Genomic DNA, 17,216 nt, shown 5'->3' on the forward strand with positions numbered 1-17,216 from the left:
GTTTACAGTATATCTGATGTAGGATGATAGTTTCAGGTATACATTTGGTGTCTGAACTTTCAAGATATGCAGTTTTTAGCATTCTTAGAGGGGGGTTTTAAATATTCGCAGATTTTAACTATTCGTGGGGGTTTGTGGTACACATCCCCAGCGAATACAGGGGGTTGTGGTACACATCTCCCACGAATACGGGGGGTCCACTGTACTGTAATCACATATATCACATACAAAAGTGATTGTCATCAATACTGACGTGAGATCCTATAGAAGTATACCTGAGATCAACAGCAGTTAGGTGCACAAAAAGGCTGACTTCTGAATGGGAAAAAAAGTTTTCCTTTATAGAGTGATTGATTACGCTGTGTGCCTGCAACATGAAAGACAAATTACAATCTGCCTCAGAGATGAAGTTTAATTATCTCATTTAGTTGTCAGTTATTTATTTATATCACATAAACAAGTGATTATATTGTCAACTACTAAAGTATATATAAATCTGCCTCTCCTTTAATTAAATCAAATCTTTTTGCATTGCACAATGTTAAATTGCTGCCATAATCATGCCCACAATTTACGATGCCAATTCAATAGCTTGAGTCAGGGTTGCCGGCTCAGACTACATACATACTGTACATATCAGCAGATGATGATTGTTTCCTCATTCATGATTTATTAGATGAGGGTATCAGAAAGATGTGGAAATTGATACAGCCAATACAGAAGGTAATCAAGGCAATGACAGTCAGTTATGATGATGGTGATGGCAATTTTGAGAAAGCAAGATAATGACGGGTTCGTGTTGCTAATCATCATCAAATCTGTATTTCCTATAACTGCAAACTTCAAAGAATTTCATGTTAGTTTCCAAACAGCTGTGAGTGAATATTGTAAGAATAATGACAATATTGTAAGAATAATGACAATAGAGAGAGAGAGAGAGAGAGAGAGAGAGAGAGAGAGAGAGAGAGAGAGAGAGAGAGAGAAATGGGGGGGGGAGATTTTGGTCATTATACTTAAATTCTGTTTTGAATAATATTAAGTGTAAAACCAAGAAATATGAAGAAACAAATATATTTTCCCTTCACTAAGTATAGTAAGTAACATTTACATAGTATAAAATTTTGAAGACAGCAAAACAAAATATAATTCAAATAAAATAAAATACATCATTTGCAAATACTATTGCCAAATTGAACTGTTACTGAAATAAGATATATTAATTAGTTTGAATGAAACCATGTATGCATGGGATACAGATCAATTGTATTGGAAGTTTCACAGAAATACATGTCAAATGGATGAATCTCCATTTATATAATTCAAGACATACTTAATAATAAAGTATATTAAAAAATCACTTACAAATACTTCTGGTTTTTCATTTGAACTGGAATGGAAAGAAAATTACCAATTTCTTTATTTGAATATCATAATCACACTTGAGTACAGGATGAAGAAGCATAGTAAAGAAAGGGATGCCAACGAAATAACTTTAGCAGTTACTCAAATGGCAACTCCATATGGCAACGGGCCTGTCAGACATTTATGCCACTCTCACTAGGCATAGCAACATCACTGAATTCTCGCCAAATTATTCAATCTTTACTATTACATTCCAGTGACATGACGTGAAATTTGAATGCTTAAATTTGATATTTGTATTACATTAATTCAGCTCTCCTTCTCCCTACTAGGAAATAAATAAACCTTTCCAAAGTTGAAAACCTGGAAAAAATTCACTAGAGCATGTCACTCAAATGATACTATGGTTGTGTGAATTGGGTTAAAAAATATAACATTTTGAGGTGGTAGTTCTCAAATGATAAAGGTTCTAAACTTGACCTTTCAGTGGTTTTAAAGATTACTAAGCCTCCATACAAACCTTTGAGTCCAGATTCTCTTTTCAATTTCACAATGAACAATGTCTTTCTCCTGGTTTCTGATCTACAAGAAAATTCAGTGAATTTCATGTGCTCTACAGTAAGGCTACTTGTTCTGAGGATTGCAATGACCCTGGTTTGTGCTTTCAAGTTAATTTTGTTGTAAAGAGGCAAACCAAAGTAGTAAGTACCGATCCTCTGCACCTTTCACCATTCCACCTCTTTCTGCCAATGCCAATGATGAGGACCTTTTACTTTGTCTAGTAAGAGCTGTTTGGTTTGATTTACATTCAGATTGTTCCTCACTTCAAGGCACTCCAGGAAGCAAGGTTCAAGGACAATAACTTCATGCTGGCTCAGGGAAGTAATCTTGGAGGCATATGACAATGCTACAGATATCAAACCAGAACCAGTTAAAGGATGCATCTACTAGACCAATGCTCTACTTTACTTTTTAAAGAGAACCATAACGGAGGAGCCAAACAACCTTGGCAAGTTTTCATCTTGGGGATGTACCTCATGGATAATTAGATTCATATTTGCTAAGACCAGGAGCAGCAACAGGACAGGTAGTGCCTGATTTAGTTGGGAGCTCAGACTTAGCAGATTGTGTCCTCTCAACCCTAATCCCCCTCTAATTCCTCATAATGGCATCCTTTGAAACACAGTCAAACCTCAGTTTTCGTATGCCCTATTTTTCATACGATCCAGCTTTCTCGACTTTTTTTGTCTAAATTTTGTCCCAGTTTTCATACATCTGCTCAGTCATCGTACAGCTGAAAATGCTCTGAACCAAACTCGTCACCTGACCGCATATGCTTCACAAAGCACCCAACCTGTTCGTGACCCAGTCTACCGTTGTGTCTCGTTGACTGAGCATAACCCTGTGCGTACATACGAAACATTTCGTAATAATCGATTGTTTTTTGTGCTTTCTGATTGAGTGTGACAGCTAAATAAGCCACAACAGGGGCAAAGAAAGTTCCAAGCGCCAACCTTTCGATAAAGAAAACGAGAAACATGACTGAAGTCAAGAAATAACTTGAAGCAAAGTTCAAAAGTGGCATACGCGTGGCTGATCTTGCCAGGAAGTACGGAAAGTCCTTATCAACGATCAGTTCCAACCTGGCAAAGAAAAAAGAAATCATGGAAGCTGATGCTGCAAAAGGGGTAAATGAGCTAAAAAAAACAGAGATTGCAGATAGTAAAAGATGTTGAGAAGTTGTTGGTGTGGATCAACAAAAAACAGTTAGCGGGAGATAGTGCTTTGGAGACGCTAATTTGCAAAAAGACAAGGCTGTTGCATGTGGATCTCGCAAAGAAAATGCCTGGAACAAGTGCTGCTGTTAGTAAATTTAAGACCAGCAGAGGCTGGTTCAACAAGTTCATAAAACGAACTGGCATACACAGAGTGGTAAGGCATGGGGAGGCTGCAAGTTTGGACAAACGAAGGGCCGAAGAATTCACTGATGAATTCAAGAAATTTATAGAGGCTGAAGGATTCCTCCCCCCCCCAAAAAGTCTCCAACTGCGACGAAACAGGCCTCTTTTGAAAAAAAAAATGCCAGAGGGGATCTACATCATGCAGGAGGAAAATGCACTGCCAGGACACAATTCTACAAAGGATACGCTAACTCTTTTGTTCTGTGGAAACACTAGTGGGAATTTCAAAGTGAAGCCTTTACTGGTGTATAACTTTGAAACTCCTTGAGTGATCAAGAAAAACTATGTTATCAAGAGTAAATTATGTGTGATGTGGAAGGCTAACAAAAATGCATGGGTCACAAGGCATATTTTCCTTGAGTGGGTCAATGAAGTGTTAGGTCCAAGTTTGAGGAAATACCTCCTGGAAAATTAATTGCCACTCAAGTGCCTCCTGGTAATGGACAAAGTTCTTGCCCCCTAATACCACTCCTCTCATCCAGCTCATGGACCAGTAGGTCATTTCAAACTTCAAGAAACTCTACACCAAAGCAATGTTTCAAAAATTCTTTGAAGTGACCTTATAGTTAAGGCTTGGCAAGGAGTGACTTACAGGACGATGAACTCTGCTTGGAGAAAATTGTGGCCAGAACGTGTCCTCGAGAAAGATTTTGAAGGGTTTGAGCCTGACCCTAAGGACCCGACGCCTGTTGTGGAACCTACTGTGTCTTTGGGGAAGTCCATGGGGTTGGATGTGAGTGACCAGGATGTGGAAGAGTTGGTGGACAACCACAAGGAAGAGTTAACCACTGAAGAGCTGCAAGACCTTCAACTGGAACAGCAACAGATGACAGATGAGGAGGAGGAGGAGAAGAAGGAAGAGAGGGGACAATGCGCCTTCTTCAGTGATTAAGGACGTGTGCAAAGTCGAGTGAGTTGCAAAGTTTTCTGAAGAAATATCACCCTAACAAAGCTGTTACAAGCCATTTCTGGAACATGTTCAATGACAATGCCTCGTTCCATTTTAGGCAAATCTTAAAGAGACACCATAAAAAGATGTCTCTGGACAGATATTTTGTGCGACAGGGGTCCAGTGACTCTCAAGCTGGTCCTAGTGCCAGTAAAAAACAAAGAGGGGAAGTAACCACAGAATATGACCTTGATACCTCAAGTTCTTAGGGAGGGGGATTCCCCTTCCAAACTATAACCTCTCCTCCTCCCTCTCCCCTCCTGGCTGTCTTCCATACGCCAACAAGAGTCTTCAATAGAGGTAAAAGTGATGTTAAATGTTTATCTATCCATTTCATTAGTCATGTATATTTATTTCTTATTGTTTTCTGTACCTAAAACTATAATTATTTCCTATAAAATGTATTTATTTTTAATATTTCTGAGTGTCTGGAATGAATTAATGGGATTTACTTTATTTCTCATGGGAATTACTGCTTCAGTTTTGGTACGATTCGGTTTTCATCAGACTTCCTGGAACAGATTACATACGAAAAACAAGGTTCCACTGTACAAACTTTCCATGGTGACATGCTATTGTGACAACATCATCACCTAGTGCCTTGTTCTTTCCTAACATCTTATCTTTACTGTCATTAGCTGGGTTTCTTCCTTACTAATACAATTCCTGTTTCTTATAGATCCAAGGGCTCTTTGTTTGTTCTCATCCCAGGAGCTCTTTAAGGGATCTTACAGGTCCCAAACAGCTCATTCTGGAACATTCAGCAGCTCAATCAATCCTATCTAAATTTCAATTCTGACTAATTATAAGCAATAGGGTTGGGGTTACAGAAATGTAATTTTTGAAGGGTTACAGAAATATTTTTAAAAAGTGAAACTTCCCACAGTTATGATTCAGACTACTCTTAATGTGCAGACAGTTGACTGGTGGGGATCCTGGAATCTACAGGTGCATGCAGAGTTACCACTACTTTTTTTTTTTTTTGTCTGTGACATATAATGCAGAAGTGTCCAGGGCATTCAAAGGCCAAAAATGTGGTTTAATTATAAGTAATGAGAGTGAATGAAAAAATTTTTACCTTTAAAACATTAAATTTTCACTAAAATTCTCACTACTGCCAATTAAGCTAGGAGGGCTTTAACGGTAAAGAAATGATCTCTCATACTGCTAGGAATTTTAACAGCCATAGGAGATGTTTCTTAACCTAAGGCGAGCAAATACTTAGCAGCTTTAATATTACTACAGGTACACTAATCATACTGTTTACTTAACTAATATTTCAGTGCCAAGTGAAACTGGCTACAAAGAAATACAATACTAAACAAAACTGCATACTTGTGAACTTACACTGATTTTTTCTTTTAATATTACTTCAATTTCAAAATGCTTTTCTAAAGGAATAGAATTCACTTCATTCAACATTCAATTTCATCTATCCCTCATTTTTCTTGTCTCAAAATTACTATTTTTCTAAGTTATTTACCTCCATTTGTTATATTTAACACTTAATCCTTTGAGCTTCCTTGGGGGTCCAAAACTTGTCATTGGTAAAGCACTGACTTCTGGCTTAACTCTCATAAGCAATGGAGATTATTTTTTTATTGCTCTCTGTACATACATTTTGTATGACAATGCTAGTTTCGGTCTTATTTTGAGGCTAAATAACTGTCCTTTTCTTTCAGTTTTTTTTAAATAAAAAAACAAAAAAAATGACATTTTTATAATAAAACAAAGTTTTACATATACTTATCCAGTAATTACATAGCTATTAGTTTCACTCATTCAGCAGCTTATAATTTTGAAATCCGCAGGTCACGCTAGTTTGTTTTGGGGTAGGTGACATGCCCCGCCCACTTTCGGGGGAAAGAGAGGAACAACTTGGCAAAGAGCTCAATTTGCTTATGCCCTTATGTCCATGCATGGGGAGGCGGGAGGGTTCCGATCATGTAATTACTGGGTAAGTACATATAAAACTTTATTTTATTATAAAAATGTCATTTTTATATAAGTAACTCACCCAGTAATTACATAGCTCATTCCCACATTGAAAGGAGGTGGAAAGGCTTGGACATATCTACCCCAAAACGTTATTAGAGGTACAGTAATGAATTTGAGAATAGAAAAGTTGCTAACATTGAATCAATGTTTGTTGTTTCCCTTCCTGATAAGAGAGCTGCTGTAGGTACTTACTGAATCTGGCTGGTGCCCCTCTTATCGTGTAGAGGCGAGGTGGTATAGCCTGGAGCACCTACTACTATAGTGGGTGCTTTGCAGTGATGGACCAATTCCGATGGCTGGCAAAGTAAACAAGTTACCCCTGCCCAGGGTGCAGTACCAAACAAAATAACCAGATAAAAAGTTACCAAAAACCACCAATTCAATATTAAAAAACCAATAACCCACCATTAAAAAGAAAGACTGGAGGGTACTCGAAGTACACAGTACTCCCAGTCTCCCCTAGGACAACACCTTATGCAGGGCGAAGACATAAAAGGAAGTAACAACGCCTCCTACGTTTCCTCCCCCAGCCACATAAAATGGACCCAAGGTACTGCACTGATCATACACTGTTTCTATATCCCTTAAGTAATGAGAGGCAAATACTGACTTGCATTTCCAAAAAGTCAATTGTAAGACAGAAGCTAGGGATAAGTTTCACTTAAACACTAAGGAAGTAGCGACTGCCCGTATCTCATAAGCTTTCACTTTACAAGAGGGAAAAAGCTCTTCTCCAAACATGGAGTGTGCTTCAGATATAAGGTCTCTGAGGAAGAATGCCAGGGCATTCTTAGACAGAGACCATGAAGGATTTTTCACAGAACACCAAAGATTGCTTGAAGTTCCACGAATAGTCATCGTTTTGTGGAGATAATATTTAAGAGCCCTCACAGGGCAGAGAGTTCTCTCCTCTTCAGCTGGACCCACCAATTCAGACAAGCTTTTAATAGTAAAAGAATGAGGCCATAGCTTCAATGGTGTCTTGTTCTTAGCAGCCAAGAATCCCAAGGAAAAAGAACAAACTGCATTTCCTTGGGAAAACCAATTCTTCTATCCAAAGCACTGGCCCTTTTTGTTGTTGCCAAAGTGACTAGGAAAAGGGTCTTCCTAGTAAGGTCTCTTAAGGAGATCGATTGCAAGGGTTCAAAACAAGGGCTGGATAGCCATCTAAGTATGATGTCTAGATTCCAAGAGACTATAGGAGTTTCCTTTTGCTTGACTGATTCGAAGGACTTTACTAGATCCAACAAATCCATTCCTCTGTGGCAGAAAACAGAGTTTAGCATGGCTCTGTGCCCTTAAATATTTGAAGTGGAAAGACCTCTAGAAGATCTTAGATATAGCAGAAAACCCGCTATTTTGGCTATAGAGGTTTTAGTAGAGGAAACATCGTTTCTACACCTGCTTTTGAAGAGCCCTTCTTTCTGAGCAATCACTTAACAATCTGAACCCTGTCAGAGCCAGAACAGAAAGGTTTTGATGAAACCGCCTGAAGTGTGGTTGTCTGAGTAGCTGCTGCTTTTGAGGCAGCAGTCTCAGAAAGCCTGCAAGCAGTTCGAGCACATCCAGAAATCACTCTTTCACTGGCCAAAAGGAAGCTATCAATACCATGGCAACAATTTGGTGCAATCGAAATTTGTTTAATACCTGCCTCACCACATTGACAGGGAAAGCATAGAGTTCTTTGTTTGGTTCCCCCACAACTTCCAAAGATCCAGGCAGACTACTGGGTCTAACATCCACTCAGTTTGAAGGACTTGGATGAAGCAAGTCACCAATCGAGTGTCGTTCTGGTTCAGCCAGAGAAGAAAGTCCCCCGCTGTGATGTTTTGTTGCACACTTCCATGGTGGAGAATTGAAGGCCCAGATGTATCGCTTTTAGTTCTTTTATGTTTATGTGCCAGGATCTCTGTTCTTGGGACCAAGTTCCTGAAATTTCTTTGCTCCCTAGAAGAACTCCCCAACCTAGATCTGATGCATCTGAGAAAAACTCTAGGCTGGGGTTCAGAGGGAAAAGGAACTGCCCTTCTGTCAATCTTCTCTTGCAACTCCATCAGTACAGATCCTCCTTCATTTCCATCATTACTGGAAATACAAACTTTTTCCTGTTCCAGCTGACTCTTAAATAATACTGAAGGTGTCTCATATGGAGCCCCCTGGAGACACTAACTGCTCCATGGATAACAAGGTGCCCAGAAGGCTCATCCCTCAATTGCAGAACAAAAGTGTAGCTGCAAGATCTCGCCAACTGTCTTCAGGCACGCTTCTACTCTTTTCAGGACTGGAAAAGCCTGAAAATCCTGAGATTTTATTTCATTCCTAAATAAAGAATCTCCTGAGATGGAGTTAATTGAGGTTTTTTCAGGTTGATGAGAAGGCCCAACTCTTGAGCCAGGAGAAGAGTTCTATGAAGGTCCTCCGTACATTGTTCTCTCAAGTGGATTTGCAGTAACTAGTTGTTGAGATAAAGGGATATTTTGATCCCCATCAGATGGAGCCATTTTGCGAGGGGAGCCAATACGCTGGTGAAAACTTGAGAAACCTTCGATAGCCCGAAACAAAGGTCCTGAAACTGGAATACTTTGCCCTTGAAAACAAACCTGAGGTACTTTCTCGAGGCAGGGTGTATCGGTATGTGAAAGTATGCGTCCTGCATGTCGATGGATGCCATCCATTGTCCCTGGCAAATGGATGCTAGAACTGTCTGGTTTGTTTCCCATTTTGAAAGCTCTCTTTTGTACAACGACATTCAGGGCGCTGACATCCAATACAGGTCTCCAGCCCCCTGACAACTTGGGTACTATGAACAGACATTGTAGAATCCTGGAGAATAGCTGTCCTCTACTACTTCTATGGCCTCTTTCAGAAGGAGAGACTCGACTTCTTGTGAGAGGGCTGCAAACCTCTTTGAGCCTGGCGGGTATGCTGTCAATCTGACAGGCATGTTGACTAAAGGAGGTTAGTTCATAAAGGAAATAGTGTAGCCTTCCCTCAGAACAGATACTATCCAGGGTTCTGCTCCCCTTTGCTCCCAACATTCCGAGAAGAGAAGGAGTCTTGCTCCTACTTGTGCATGGAGGACTATGTCTTCACTTCTTAGAGGAAGATTTCTTGATGGTGCGTTGTGGAAAACAGGCACTGGTTCTCGGTCTAACGTACGGTCTGGTTCTGCCACTCCGAAAGGGATGTGTCTGCAGGGGTGTCAAAGGTCTGGGAGTAAAAGCAGGAGACTCCTTAGGGCATCTTGAAGATTGAGAGAGGAGGTCCTATGTGCTCTTTTTCTGAAGGTCAAAAGCTACATCCCATGCTGTAGCCTGGGGAAAAAGGTGCGTTCGATCCAAGGGCGAGAAGAGAAGCGCTGACCTCTGAGAGGGAGTTAACCCCTTAGACATAAGGGAACACCAAAGTTCCCTTTTCTTTAAAACACCCATGGTGTAAAGACCAGCTAGTTCCCTGTCAACACAAGAAAGAATTCCCAGCGAGTCGGACGAAAAATCTTGAGGTGAAACTGCACAATCTCTAATTTTGCATGCATGAACACCCACAGCTCAGTCTAAAAAGCTCATCACTTCGAATAATTTAGATATTCTTTAAAAGATGTGCTAACTCCATGGCCGAGAACATGATCTTAGCCAAAGTGAAGGCAGATCTCCGGGCCGGGTCTATTAGCCCGGAGAAGTTCTCCCCCTGGGAGGAGGCAGAAACTCCCAGGGAAGGCATTTCCCCTGTGGCATAGAATCAGTAACTCACTCGTGAAAGCCTGGATGGCGGAAAACTGAAGGTAGCTTTACCTTGGCCACTCTTTTCCACAAGTCACCCTTCAATCTCACTCAGCGCCTTCTTTGCTGAGGAAGACAGAACTAACTTAGGTAACTTGGTGAAACCAGCCATCTGAGCTTCCATAAAGAATGCCAAAGCAGGAGAAGAGGGAGTTGCTGGTGAAAAGAAGCTGGGAAAGGTAGCCAGAAAGAACCTCAGCAAGGAGGCATACGCCGTCGAAGGGGTGTCCTGTTCTGCTACAACTTCTTCCTCAGAAGAAACAGGTGACAATAAATCCACAAGAGCCTGGGCAGCCGGAGGAGCCTTCTTGAGCAGACTCAGGTATGCTGTCAAGTTTACTCTGAGTACCCAATGAGAGAGCCTGAGTGCTAACAGGAGCCTGTGTGGTTAATGGATCAGGATGCGGAAAAGACGAAATTCCAATTGCAGGAGCTACTGAAGAAGCAGTGCTATGTGTAGGTAGACTTGCAGGCACCGATAGCTGCTCTGAAATCACAGGAAAGACAGGCGCCAGCAATGGAGCACTAGGGAGTTCGGGTGCCAATTCACATATGGGAGCTGCTGGGTGCTCAGGCACTAATTGATGCACTGAAGTTACTGGGTGCTCAACATCTGCAGGAAGTTCCGCCACTGCTGGGCATTCAGGCTCTACATGATGATCCTCGGAAGAGAGTTCCTCTAGATGATGAAGACCGCCTCCAAAACACGTGACACTTCAGCGCCGAAGTACAATCCTCAGCCGAGAGATTACCTGATGAAAAACATTCTTGGCTGTCCCAGTGACTACAGGAGGGGCAGTCAGGATCCTTACTCTTCTTGCAAGGTACAGGAGAAGAGTTTGTGACGTCCACTGCACACCTTTTCAGTGGTCGTGACTTGTCCGAAAAACACCAATGGCACCTGGGACTTAGATCCTCAGAACTAGAAGACATACCAATGTACATCTACTTTAAAGGCCTTTCCAATGGCCTTTGGTTGCAGTCTGGGATACGTCAACCGACTGAACTGAGGGGGCGACTGCTCGAGGGCAGACCCCACCAACCTCCCTTAGGCTACCAGTCTGACTCCTTCCAGGTGCTGGGGAGTACACCAGGGACCTTGGCCTAGGAGAATTGGCGGCCAAACAGCCACCTCCGCCACTAACACTACACTTCCACTGGGCGCCACCAGGTGCTCTGAATCACCTTTATTGTCCATGAACACTTCAACTGAAGAAGGAATTACGTGATTGATTAAAAAACTAATTCAAATCTCATGTCGATCTTCGACTGTAGGCTGGCTATGGGGTTGGGGTTGGAAATGCAAGAGCCAGGTAAAGGAGAGGTTTGAACAGGCAGAGAGGTTGGAACAGGATTCATAGAAATTACAGGAATATTTGTATCTGATTTAGCAGACAAATCCTGACTAGCTAATGACTTATTAAGTCCCCTAGCGGTCGCTTTCCTTTTCTTGTCCCTAGCAAGTTTCTTTAAATGGGAATCTAAGGATTTCCATTTTTCAAGTCCCATTCGGCACATTCTGAGCACCTCAAGTCAATAGAACATGTCTGTTCCCTACAATCAACACACATTGTGTGTCATAAGATTCCTTTGTCAGCCATGTACTGCAGCCTTTGCTGCAATACCTAAAGTTAGAAACACTAGTATCACACATTAAGAAAATCCAAAAAGCAAGTCCAAAAAATTGGAAAAAAAGGTTGTAATCTGATTACAAGGCCTCGCCTATCACTAACTCAATATGCCGTAGGCCTAGCAAAAAGAATACTACACCAACTGATGATGAAACAACAACCAACAAATTAAGAATTCCAAAATTCAAGCTGCTGCCAACCACTGGACTTCAGACATCAGCTGGCAGAAACAAACTGAGCTCTTTACTAAGGTGTTCCTCTCTTTCCACCGGAAGTGGGCAGGGCATGTCACCTACCTCAAAACAAACTAGTGCGACCCCCCATTTTCGAAACTTTAAGCTGCCAAATGAGTGAAACTAATAGCTAGGTAATTACTGGGTAAGTTACTTATACAAAATTATACTTTGAATGATGCCTTGAATTCAGTCGAGTAAACATTTCTTTGCTTTTTGTAAATACTTTTTTAAAAATGTAATAAAAATTCATACATTTTTTTGCAGCACAAAAAAGTGTGATCAATTTCCTTTCCAATATGTATACAGTATATGGGATGCATACTACTGTTACTTACGCCCATTATTGTATATAAAAATGTAAAGAAAAATAAGGAAAAATAGGTCTTATTTTCTCAGAACTTACAACTGCTTTCATTTATAATTCTCTTTGAACTGTTGCTACTTCTGTATGAGATATAGGTAAACAATTTCTGAACACCCTCAAGACACCCCCTCAGTGCTACTCTGATGTTAAAACAGTCATTATTAATCCCGAATAATTTCATGACATTTGATGGGATCAGAATCTCAAGGATGACACTTCTATAACATCGTTGAAACCTCAAAAGGTTAAAAAATTTGTGGGTTTTGTCATTTTATAATCTATACTGTCATTATCACAATTATGCTACTATCTTCAACATTTACTTTAATTCCTGCTTGGCAACTTAACTGTCATTAAATCTTTTGGGTGTTTCATATAATAGCAATCTGTGAAATGTATGTGCAATCCTCACCAGCAATTCTAACTCTTTAAACAAGAAACAAAGTATGCACTTCCATAATTCATCATCAAAACTAAAAATATACTCTGTTTATTTTACAAATAATCTAGAAGGTGGAAAAACACACACAACCAAGAAACAATGCAAATAATTACCTTCCAGTTTAGTTGATCCCTGCATTACAATACTGCTCTTCAAATTCAAAAACTCCCTAATCAATTTGTGTTCCAAATCAGATAACTCTTCTGCTGTGATGACAATGTTTAGGTCTGCAAATCCATAACAGGTTTAGCACAGACTTATCTAAGCCAGCAGCAACAATGTTATAATATACATCAGAAAATTTACTGGTGCATAAAACTGAAGTTACAATATTCCACATATGTTTTAATGAACACATCCACATTAATTTATAATGATAATTTAACCAATAGGTATTAATGACTATGACTCTATGGAAAAGCAATAATCAAAGGTAAAACAATGTTTTTAATGGCATGAAAATAGCAACATTTGTGAACAGTAATGGTTTCACCTAAATAACAAGATGACACCCCAAATTACATTCCCTCACTCTCTTATAAATTTCACTGCAAGACTTCACAGTAAGATTAAAAAAAAAAAAAAGTCATTGGACAAAAAGCTCAGAATGCCTAACAAATTCTGATCTTAGAAGAATTCCTTACCAGTTATGTTGCTCCCAAATGAATGAAATGCATCTGCATGACTTTTATCAAGACTACTAAAAATTGCTGGTCCATCATCAATAATTAATACTCTCAGCAATCTCAAGTTAATATCCTGGGTGAGCATCATATCGTATGGCAGTGGCAACAAAGGCAGTATGGTCTTCAACGTTGTGATAATAACAGCAGCATCATCTGGAAAAATAAAAAATTTCCTCCAAAGTCTAACAATTCATTCCTAACTTTAGCACACCTTTCAGGAAACATTAGACCTTTTAGAAACACTATCCTGTATGCAGTTCTCTCTCTTATATGAAAAGTCAATGAATGCAAGAGGTTTCATTTACACACAATATGAAAATATAAGAGATTTTTGTATTTTTCCTACATACACAAACCTAAGCCTTTTGCATAGTAGTATCTTTTAGCACAAGCTGGAAACCAGTTGAAAACTGGTAAAAAAAGTAGGTTAACCAAGTGGTTAACAGGTGAACATGGGGGTGAGTGGGGGAGTATCTCCTCATTCATCAACCATCACACTCACTCTTCCTCCAGTCATGGGGACCGAGAGGGGAGGCTGAGGTGGGATTAAATATAAAAGGCTCTGGTTTGTATACCTAGGAGAAATATAAATTGTTATCGAAATTTTGTTACCTGTTCCTATGGGAACACAAAGCATTGCCTTGTATAAGGAGATTTACTCCTTAAATGGGAGGTCAGTCTCATTCAATTCATTCAATTGACTGGAGTTGATAACCACCAAGGAACTGTCGTGATCCTGGCTGCCTTGCAAGCAGGGAAAACATGGCTCCTGTAACCTCCTACTGATCTGGCAAAATCACTGGCCACATTTGTAGTGCCATGGGCTTGAATGCCCCTTCTAGGGTGGGAAAGGGTTACTCAAGTAAGGAACCATTTGGAGAACCATGGTACTTCCCAAAGGAGACTTCATGTTGGAGGGCAGATGCTGCTCTCGAAAGAGGGAAAAATGATGGAATGGAATCTAGTCATTCCACTTCCATGTCCAGAGGGGCATCAGTTATCATATTTGTGTCAAATAAAATAATCCTGAGTCCTCTAATATCCAAGATCATGCAAAACAATGCAAATATAATATCCAATACAAAGACTTTTAAATTCAGGGCAGAGCACAGAACATAAATGTTGACAATTTTAAGAGCCATTATTTATAAAATGGGCAGCTTCCCACATAAAAGCCCAAACTTCTTTGACAACTTCGTACCTATCGTCAGTTCTGGTGGTCTGGTTGTGCTCTAATAGTCATTCTGTTCCCTTCTCCCATTTTGATGGTTTGTTTCTTCCTTTTAACCTAATATAGATTCTGTAATTTAAATCACTACTATCTAAATCAATAAACACTAGTATTAATTTCATGTTTGTTCCAATTCAGCTTGAGATTGAGATGCTATTCTTGAAACGTCGCACCATATGTTTTTAATGTATGTGTATATGTACTACATACGTATGTATGTATGCCTGTATGTATGATATATATGTGTGTGTGTGTGTATATATATATATATATATATATATATATATATATATATATATATATATATATATATATATATATATATATATATATATATATATATATATATATACAGTAAACCCCCATATTTCATGCGTTCTCAAGATTCGCAGACTCACGTATTCGCATATTTCTCTGTGGAATGTGTCTACCCATTATTCACGGAAAATTCGCCCATTCACAGTATTTTTCACTGAGAAATATTCACTAATTACTGTACTTTCATATAATTTTCATGACTGAATGCACTTTTTGTGAAAAAACTATTAAAATACTTAGGTATAAGCATTTTTAGAAGGTTTTTCTTGTGTTTAAACTACCAAAATAGGCAGTTCTAAGTGTTTTTAGAGGGAGGTTTTAAGTATTCACAGATTTTAGCTATTTTTATGTATGTATATATATATATATATATATATATATATATATATATATATATATATATATATATATATATATATGTATATATATATATACTATATATATATATATATATATATATATATATATATATATATATATTTATATATATATATATATATATATATATATATATATATATATATATATATATATATATATATATATATATATATATATATATATATATGTATATATATATATATATATATATATATATATATATATATATATATATATATATATATATATATATATATATATATATATATATATATATATATATATATATATATATATATATATATATATATATATATATATATATATATATATATATATATATAAATATATATATATATATATATATATATATATATATATATATATATATATATATATATATATATATATATATATATATATATATATATATATACAGGTTGACCATCACTAATCCGGCAAATCAGTAGTCCGGAACAATCAGTAATCCGCACAAATTTCTGCCAGAGTTATTTCTAATGTTTTCAAATTTCCCGGTCGCCATACTAACTTGCTCGCTGGCCGCTTCGACGGTGGCGCCAGGTGCTGTATCGACAAACTGAGGTGTTTGTAAATGCAAGCATGCTTTTGCTGTTCCATTTTACATTTATTATTGTCTTTGGCCTACGCTAAGGTATATCGTTATAGGCTATATATACGTAGCTCAGCCTACATTATACTGAACTCTATTCACATATTAACAGCATTATACACACATCAACATAATGAATGTGCATCTTTTCATGGATATTTTAAAAGTTATGCTTTACTACTGCATTGTATCCAACCGTATATTCTCATATTGCTTTTGTATTATAAATTGCGATCAATGTTTTGTTTTGGAACCGATAACGCGGTGTTTATTTTGCCGCATTTAAGTCAGTTCAGTGAGCTTTTCTTGCTTCTAGTAAGCATAAATGAATATAGATATTTTATTTATTTGGGACAAGGATATTTTTCGTTATACGAAGTGTTTTTAAGTCAAAATATATACGAAGTGTTTTTAAGTCAAAATATAACTTAAATACGTCTCGTTGTGAAATTAATATAGCTATTTTTTTTCATTAATATATGATGTTCACGGGAATCGTGGCTGGCCGTTTTGGGGGCATGTTTGTTTTGTGTAAAAAAAATAAAGATGCCGTTCGCTATTTTCTCTTGATTTCATCATAATACGAGCTTTACGTATTTATCTTTATCGGCGTGAAAAACAGTAATCTGTAATCTTTCATGCCAGTAGTTTTAAAAACACATTCTCCAATTTTATTTATGGTCAAGTTTCATCCATGTTGCTGATGCATGATAATTTATAGTCATTAGCAGCTTGAACATTTTTTTTTTTTCTCAGCTTCAGCTACAACTTGCAGCTTAAAAGTTACTGAAGCAGTATATTTCCGTCGATCTTTTCTCCAGGCGCTTAATATGGGAATAGTGTAAAATATATCAGTCAAATTGTACAGTACTTAACGTCATTTGTAACATAACGACAGTAATTGTTTGACCGCACGATAGTTGAAATACGTTAAAAACAGTTGTTATCCAATACGATTAGTAGCAAACAACAGTTTCCGCTCGATTGTTTTATTGCGTGCACGATTTACGCAAGAGTATAACGTTACTGACAATACTTTATCATTCTCTTTTACTTTTTTAACTAGCAGATGGAATAAAGAGATGGAGGAAAAGAAGTTTGGTCTATTGTAAGTTGGTCTCTCTTGCTGCCTGCGCCATATGGAAATCTAAAAATATTTCCTAAATATTTTTGTATCAGTATTAATTGCTACCCCAACATAAACCGAAATATCGTAATTGAAAGCACTTTACCTGTATTTGATAATT

At 38.1% G+C, this 17,216-nt stretch overlaps 1 protein-coding gene across 4 annotated transcripts in view; it reads right to left on the minus strand.

Moving 5' to 3' along the window:
• Positions 1–17,216, minus strand: part of LOC136844855 (uncharacterized) — an 855,665-nt gene that overhangs the window by 37,099 nt on the left and 801,350 nt on the right. For 3 of the 4 annotated variants that reach the window (XM_067114093.1, XM_067114090.1, XM_067114092.1), the window contains exons 15-16: positions 13,367–13,561; positions 12,836–12,949 (exon numbers count right to left, since the gene is read on the minus strand). In XM_067114093.1, the coding sequence (XP_066970194.1) occupies positions 12,836–12,949; positions 13,367–13,561 (309 nt within the window). Of the gene's footprint in view, positions 1–236; positions 368–12,835; positions 12,950–13,366; positions 13,562–17,216 lie in introns of those variants that run through there. The other variant, XM_067114094.1, reaches the window with a different exon arrangement.

Source organism: Macrobrachium rosenbergii, chromosome 13 (genome assembly GCF_040412425.1).
Source record: "Macrobrachium rosenbergii isolate ZJJX-2024 chromosome 13, ASM4041242v1, whole genome shotgun sequence".
In the NCBI taxonomy this organism is placed as follows: domain Eukaryota; kingdom Metazoa; phylum Arthropoda; class Malacostraca; order Decapoda; family Palaemonidae; genus Macrobrachium; species Macrobrachium rosenbergii.